Here is a 7,668-nt window from a genome sequence, read left to right as displayed (position 1 = left end):
TTTAAAAACAATCTACTTCTACGAGGTAATATTTTGGTTGAAATAAAAAAGAGATCTTCGTCTCTAATAAAATTGAATATTCTTTGTATTTATTTTTATATAAAATCTTGGGAATCTTGTTGGAGCTGAACAGCAATACTTGTACCAAATTTTATATGGATATCTTAATTTTGTAATGAGTTATTTTTGGGAGGGGACTTTGTATGGAAGCTATGACCAATTATGGACCGATCCTAAAAATTTTTTCTCTGAATGAATTCTATTCAAATAAGATTTTAACTTATAAAATTTTGTGAAGATATCAACATTCTGACGGAAGTTATTGACAATAAACTCATTTGGGGAATATTTTCTTTTGTATGTGAGGTATATGAAATTGTGGACCGTTTCCGCCAATTTTCAACAGTAGTCAAGCTCTCGTGTAGAAACGAATGTATGACGATTTTCTTGCAATTATATTGTATAATTTTCGTGAAAATTACATCAGAATGTGTAAAAAAATGCTTTATTTTTTCCGAGTTGTTTTAAATTTTGATTTATAACTTTTCCGATTTTGCTCATTTTCAATACAAAACTGCCTAGGACAATAATAAATATTTTGCGAGAATTTCGTTAGTTTTTGTTGCTGCGTGTTAACGTTAGAATGTTTTATACAGACAAACGGACATAGCTAGATCGACTCAGAATTTCATAAGGTATTACACATGGAAGGACAAAGTTATATATAACCTCTATCACCACTGATGGTGGTGGAGGGTACAATAGAATAAAAAAGTATTAGAATCACCTATAAAACTATTTTTTGAAATGATTTAGAATAGAAAATGTTTTAGGCCCAATTATAAATATCGAGAACTTACCGATTTTCACAGACAATTTTGGCCAATTTTAGACTACTTAGCAATTTCAAACATTTATAAATATCATAACAAATGACAGGTTTCACTATTAAACAATCTCTTTATTTACTACAAATAAATCGCGTTGATAGAAACAAAATTTTCAATTTAAATAGTTCTTTGTTTCTCCTGTAAAATTTTAAAAATGTTAGACAGGGCCGTTTGCGTTTTACGTGACGATATACACTTTGTTCAAATTTCTTAAATAATTGGATAACAAGTTGTTTTGCTTTGTGAAAATATTGTTCTTGATGATACGCTTTTCTGCAGCAGACGTGAGAGATTTGAAGACAAGTATTAGGTTATTAAAATAAGTACAATTTTGTATTAGAAATGGAAAACGGTCCAGCTCAAGAACGTTAAAGCTAAACGGAATATATTTATGTATCATCATATCAATTTTTTTTGCGAATCGGTCTAATGTACACATTATAAGCTGAATAAACCTGAATGCATTAATAAAGGCAAAGCTTTTTACATTATTCTAAAACATATAAAAGTTAATTCAATTAAGGTAGAAATTAAATAATTATGTTTAGTCTAATTCAATTCTGTTTTCCATTAACAATTGCCCAGTATGCATTTTCGATTCCTTCATTTTATCATACGATTTTAATAAATCATCCATAGTTATAGCTAATAATTCATTATTAGAAACGTTGTAATTATTTAACTGAGCCGGCGATTCAATACTTTGTGCAATAACTCTATTTTCATTAAGGCGCATAAACTGTCTCATTCGAAGGACAGATGCATTTCGACACATTTCTCTCAAATCTGATCCGGAAAAAGAATTGGTTATCTTTGCTAAACGGTTAAAATCCACAGAATCATGAACAATTTCAGAATTTAATATAAGTCGCAAAATTTGTAGGCGTTGATCTGCACCAGGTAGACCAATATGAAATTGTGCAGGCATTCGTCTTAAAATTGCCTTGTCTAAATCTTGTGGCCTATTCGTCGCTCCCATTACAATAACTGTCGCTTCGTTATTTGTATTTAAACCATCCCAAAGCATCATAAATTGTGTTTTCATCATAGCTGTTGCTTCATGGTCGTTTGAATTGCGACTTCTTAAAAAGGAGTCAATTTCATCTATGAATACTATGCATGGCTGAATTTTTAATGCAAGCGAAAAGACCGCAGAAGCAAGCTTTTGCGATTCCCCGTACCATTTGTCGGTCAGAATTGCAACATCTAAGTTTATAAATCGCATTCCAGCTTCTTTTGCTGTCGCCTTTGCAATTAAAGTTTTTCCACAACCAGGCGGTCCATGGAGCAGTACACCTTTGGGTGCTTGCCACAACTTAGACTGATTGAAAAGCCCACGGTGACGAACAGGAAGCACTACAGATTCACGCAATTCTTGTACAATACTATCTAATCCAGCAATATCACTCCAACTTACTGAAATGTCACTAGGCACAACGATATGTGAAGCAATCATTAATTCATAATCATTAAATTGTTGGGCACTAATTTTGAACTCTCCTTCTCCACTTAGACTAAAAAAAAAAAAAATAATTTTTTTTTTATAAAATATTATGTAAACCTACCGTTTAAGCTGCTCTTCTGCCCTAATTTTTGCTTTCTTTTTGCTTTTACTTGTAGGATCTATCTGGTTCATCATCCATTTTACAGAATAGTATGTTATAACCGATGCAATAGAAACACGAAGGAGCATTTGAAAAAACTCCCCTCGTGAAATTTGAGAACCATTCAAATTAAAATTGTCCATTATGTCAAATAAAAAATTTAATGGGCAATTATTTAGTTTAGTTTATTTTTTTAATGACAATTCTTCTTATATTATTAACAGAGCCCTGCGCCGACAATAATTAAGGGCGGCGGCGGCTGACACTAAAAATATCGGCGGCGGTTTAAATCGACTGTAAGCCGCCTAATTTATCAAAAACGCTTAATTTTAAACACATCAAATTGTTTGACTCAAACGTAGGGTTCTATAAATTAGGGTTCTATAGTTGAAACGAAAAGTCGACTTTTCGACTTTTTGCATTTAGTTAAAAGTCGACTTTTCGACCTTTCGACTTTTTCCATTTTATGAAAAGTCGATTTTTCGACTTTTCGACCTTTTTCATTTATTTAAAAGTCGACTTTTCGACTTTTAGGATTTTATAAATGGTCGACTTTTCGACTTTTTCCGACTTTTTTCGACTTTTTTCAACTTTTCGACTTTTTTTTGACTTTTCGACTTTTCGACTTTTTTCGACTTTTTCCGACTTTTTTCAACTTTTCGACTTTTTCCGACTTTTCGATTTTTTACGACTTTTTGACTATTTTCGACTTATTTCGACTTTTTTTCGACTTTTTTCGACTATTTTTTACTTTTTTCGAGTTTTTCCGACTATTTTAGAGTTTTTGACCTCTTTTCCACTTTTTTTAAATATTCGACTATTTTCGACTTTTCGACTTTTTCCGACTTTTCGACTTTTTTCGACTTTTCGACTTTTTTCGACTTATCGACTTTTTTCGACTTTTCGACTTTTTTCGACTTTTCGACTTTTTTCATAGACGATAGTCGAGTTATCGACTTTTTTGGAACAAAATAGTCGACTTCGACTTTTCGACTTTTTTCGACAAAAAGTCGATTGTTCGATTATTCGAAAGTCGATTTATAGAACCCTCATTACTCATTGTCCTCATTACTAAATTAAGATATCCATATAAAATTTGGTACAAGTATTGCCCATATGCATAGAAATATTACTGTGAAATTTTTTCCCGATCGGTCCATATTTGGTCAGAGCTCTCATACTAGGTCCCCTCCAGAAAATCACTTAGATGAACAATATTCATTACCAAATAATGATATAGATACAGAATTTTGAAATTTTGTCTTTATATGCACAATTGGTAATAGCTCCCATACAAGGTTCTTTTACGAAAATCTCTTAAACGCACATTACTCATTACCAAATAAAGCTGTACTAAATTACGATATAGATACAAAATTTGACTGAAATATAGCTTTTATGTACAGAAATTTGGCTTAAAGAATTTTTTACGATCGGTCTATAATTGATCTTATCTCCCATACTAGGAACTGCCCCTAAAAGCGCTTTAACCATATTTAACTATTTGCATTATCAATTTGTGTAGAACAAAATTATATATATGTATGTATTTACAAAATCCTTAAATCTTTCACACACATGCATACATGCAAATTATTAAATATTGCTAAGCACTATAAAAATATAAAAGAAAATGGCTTTTATAATGTTCAATAAATCTTGGAATTGTAATAGATCTAAGTTGTTTAAATCTTGCGATTTTTATATTTAAGACATGAGAAGACTTATTTCTACAAATATTTGATCAATTAGAAAAATATTAATATAAAAGTAGCTGGTGGAGGGTATTTAAGATTCGGCTCAGCCGAATATAGCACTCTAACTTGTTAACATTTCAAATGCCTTTTGAAAAGATTTCGACCATTTGAATTCTACATCTTTTCTTAAAAGTTCATAAAGAGGTGACATCTTATTGGCAAAATTATAAATAAATTTTGAATAATAATTCAGCATCCCCACAAACGCTTTAACCTCCGATACATTTTTAGGGACTGGCGCATCCAGTACTGATGAAATACGATCTTTATTCATACTTAAACCGAAACGGTCAATGTTGAAGCCTAAATATGATACCTTATCTTTGAAAAATGCACATTTGTCACTATTAAGTCTCAAACCAACTGATGATAGTTTACTTAATACCAACTCAATAGTTTTAACATGGTCCTCAAAATTACGACCGGTGATGATAATATCATCCAAATAGTTAACTACGTTTGGAATGCCACGTAAAATATTCTCAGATGTTTTCTGAAAAATAGCCGCTGCGGGTTTAACCCCAAATGGCAAGCGAGTCATTTTGAATATACCCAAATGGGTACTCCATGCGCATAACAACTGAGAATCTTCATCTAAAGCCAATTGATTATAAGCGTTTGAAAGATCTAATTTCGTGAAAAGCTCTCCACGAAGAGAAGCAAACAACTCGTCAATCAACGGAAGAGGATATTTAACATCTTCTAAATACTTGTTAATGGTAGACTTATAGTCCCCACAAATACGGATCTGACCATTTGGTTTAATAATGGGTACCAGAGGTGTGCCCCACTCTGAATTATCTACGTGTACCAATACACCTTTTTCAACTAAGCCTTGCAATTGTATTTCGATTTTTGAACGCCACGCAAACGGAACCGGTCTAGGTTTACAAAAAATAGGTTTAACGTTTCCCATTAAATTTAACTTTACTGTGCCACCTGTATATAAACCTAACTCTTCTTTGAAAACATTTTGAAACCGTTTTTTTATACTTAGTACACACTCATTTATGTCCGTTATTAAATTGACATTTGAGAGGGCGATATCAAACATCGACATAAAATCACGTCCTAAAACGTGTGTGTGTAATAACAAAACTTAAATTTTTAACTTGGCCACGAAATTTTACCATTGCTAAAAACTCACCAATAACATCTATGACATCTCCACCGTAAGCACACAATTTCTTACCGCATGGCTTTAATTTCTGTTCCTTAAAAAATTTATGAAAAGTTTCACTGGATATCAACGAACAAGCAGCCCCAGTATCCAAAACAAAATTGATCATTACTTTATTTACTTCAACTGATACTTGAAATGGAGCAGAACATTCATCCGTTACACTATAAATAGAAAAAGCATTATCGTCATCAACATTATTCTTTTCAAAAATATTTTTGTTATGAAACTCATTATTTGATACTTAAAGTACATTTATTTTGTTAGAGCCACAAACACTTGCTAAATGTCCAACTTTGTTGCACTTATGACAAATACTGTTTTTATATTTGCATTTGTCGCTAGCGTGATTCTTCCATCCGCAATGAATAAACTTCTTCTTTTTCTTCTTATTGCCGTTATTCTCATGCACATTAAACTGTTTGTTGTATTTACTGCTACCAGCCGCTTCTTCTTTATTCTTGTTGGTGTTATACTTTTTGCTTCCCCGTTCAGTATTTGTATTATTCTTTTGTATATAGTACACCTCTTCATTTGTTTCTCTTTGTGAATACAGCTTCGCCTCAATAGTCAACGCTTTTTTTAATGCGACTTCCAACGTTAGGCCTTCGTCCTCTTCACAGAGTCTCTCAAAAATTTTGCCCTCACATCCAGTTACAAATTTATTTAAAACAAACTGTTGTAGCTGTGATCCGAATTTACACTCCATTGCCAATTTTTTAAGACGTGCATACCACACTGCTACTGATTCATCACTCTTCTTTTTGGCGTCAAAAAAATTTCTACGCTCTCGAAAAATGATCACTGGGGGTGAATAATATTGATTTAACATGCCACATAATTCATTATACTTCTTCTTGGCAGGTAAATCAGGGAAACACAGTTCCCTTAACAAACCATATGCCTCAAGACCGACCGCCTTCAACAACGTTGACGTTTTTATGCGGTCTTCTTCTATTGCTGCTTCCACAAAATGAGAATCCAACACCTCTTGCCAATGAGACCACCGATCCACACCCGTCCGGAATTCCCTTATACCAGTTGCCAAAGATGTTGCAAAAAGACTCTCGTTGTGAGCTATTGTTGTATCACTTGGTCCAGGCATTATGCCAATTTGAAATATAAACCAACTAAAATTCCACGATTTTTTTATGCAGAAAATCTGCTTATTTATATAATATTTATTATATAAAAACTACCTTATATACAAAAGGTATTCGTAGCTAGAAAAATTAACGGTTTCTATTTATTTGCTATACACACTGTTGGATTTTTTTATCAGAGCTCGTCGCCACTATGATGTATCGTGTTTAGCAGTTGAATTATAAGTGACTTTTTATTAATTCATTTTAAGTTTACATTCGCTTAAGAACTAGATTAACAGGTAAATCACACCTAGATGGCGCAATACCACACTTATATTTTCCACACGAAAATTATTCTTATTTCAAAACCTGTAATCCGCTACATATCCTCAAAAAAAAAACTATTTTAAAACAGAATCGGAAATTTTTTATAAAAGTTATATTGTTGTAGATCTGTATATATTACTCCCATCACTTATATTTTCCACCGGTAAACTATTTTTATTTCAAAACCTTTAATTTGCTGTATATCCTCAGAAAATAACAATTTTAAAAGAGAATCGGATGTAGTTTCCTACGATCGAGAAAACTATAACTATTTTGAATGAATGTATACGATGTCACTTTTGTATGCAGTACTGAACAAAGAGCTATAACTATATTAGATCTTGAATGAATGTCTACGATGTCATTTTTGTATGCAGTACTGAACAAAAACCGCTCCTAAAATAGGGTAAATAATATATTCATATTACATTTTTCACAAAAATTCGAATTTTAAATTTAAATCTACAAATCCATCTAGAAAATCATTTATATCTCCCCTTAAAATTTCTATTTATATAACTCTTTAAAGATTTACTTTAAATAACTCTCAATTCGAGAGAAAATAAAGATCCGTAATCACTCATATTTTTCATACAAAAATATAAAATTTGAATTTATTGTTAAATCGAGATAACAATAAAAATCTGCAATAAGTTAAAAAAAACATCAAAAATTATCTTGATATAAATTCGGTTGCCATTTTTTAAATGCAGCTCAAATCTAAAAAATCATGATATGCCCAGGAAAAACTTACATTGAAAAGTAGTGAGTTAAAAAGCTAATAAAACCTCTTTTCACTACTTCTTCATTAGCATTTTAAGTGAT

General features: G+C 31.7%; 2 protein-coding genes across 2 annotated transcripts; both read right to left on the bottom strand.

Annotated features, from left to right (window-relative positions):
• Nucleotides 1-1,226: 1,226 nt before the first annotated feature.
• On the bottom strand, nucleotides 1,227-2,748 carry LOC119599984 (ATPase family AAA domain-containing protein 1). Its single transcript, XM_037949968.1, has 2 exons — nucleotides 2,456-2,748; nucleotides 1,227-2,404 (listed from the first exon to the last, which is right to left on the bottom strand). Exons 1-2 carry the CDS (start codon nucleotides 2,635-2,637, stop codon nucleotides 1,435-1,437), a joined length of 1,152 nt encoding a protein of 383 aa, XP_037805896.1. The 5' UTR covers nucleotides 2,638-2,748; the 3' UTR covers nucleotides 1,227-1,434.
• A 1,564-nt stretch (nucleotides 2,749-4,312) lies between these two features.
• LOC119599986 (uncharacterized protein K02A2.6-like) lies at nucleotides 4,313-6,536 on the bottom strand. Its single transcript, XM_037949969.1, has 4 exons — nucleotides 5,709-6,536; nucleotides 5,399-5,633; nucleotides 4,466-5,322; nucleotides 4,313-4,402 (listed from the first exon to the last, which is right to left on the bottom strand). The coding sequence occupies exons 1-4, from the start codon at nucleotides 6,534-6,536 to the stop codon at nucleotides 4,313-4,315; spliced, it is 2,010 nt and encodes a 669-aa protein (XP_037805897.1).
• Nucleotides 6,537-7,668: the final 1,132 nt, after the last annotated feature.

Source organism: Lucilia sericata, unplaced genomic scaffold (genome assembly GCF_015586225.1).
Source record: "Lucilia sericata isolate MDLA Ls3-8-SP2 unplaced genomic scaffold, ASM1558622v1 Contig000099F_arrow, whole genome shotgun sequence".
Taxonomy (NCBI): Eukaryota; Metazoa; Arthropoda; class Insecta; order Diptera; family Calliphoridae; genus Lucilia; species Lucilia sericata.
The sequence above is the reverse complement of the archived record's forward strand: the minus strand, read 5'-3'. Positions and strand labels throughout refer to the sequence as shown.

Coding starts and splice junctions, on each gene's coding strand:
- LOC119599986 (XM_037949969.1), bottom strand. CDS start 6,536: ATGCCTGGACCAAGTGATACAACAATAGCTCACAACGAGAGTCTTTTT. Junction 5,634..5,708: donor AAGTTGGACATTTAGCAAGT/GTTTGTGGCTCT, acceptor ATTTTTGAAAAG/AATAATGTTGATGACGATAA. Junction 5,323..5,398: donor AGATGTCATAGATGTTATTG/GTGAGTTTTTAG, acceptor CACACGTTTTAG/GACGTGATTTTATGTCGATG.
- LOC119599984 (XM_037949968.1), bottom strand. CDS start 2,637: ATGGACAATTTTAATTTGAATGGTTCTCAAATTTCACGAGGGGAGTTT. Junction 2,405..2,455: donor GCAGAAGAGCAGCTTAAACG/GTAGGTTTACAT, acceptor TTTTTTTTTTAG/TCTAAGTGGAGAAGGAGAGT.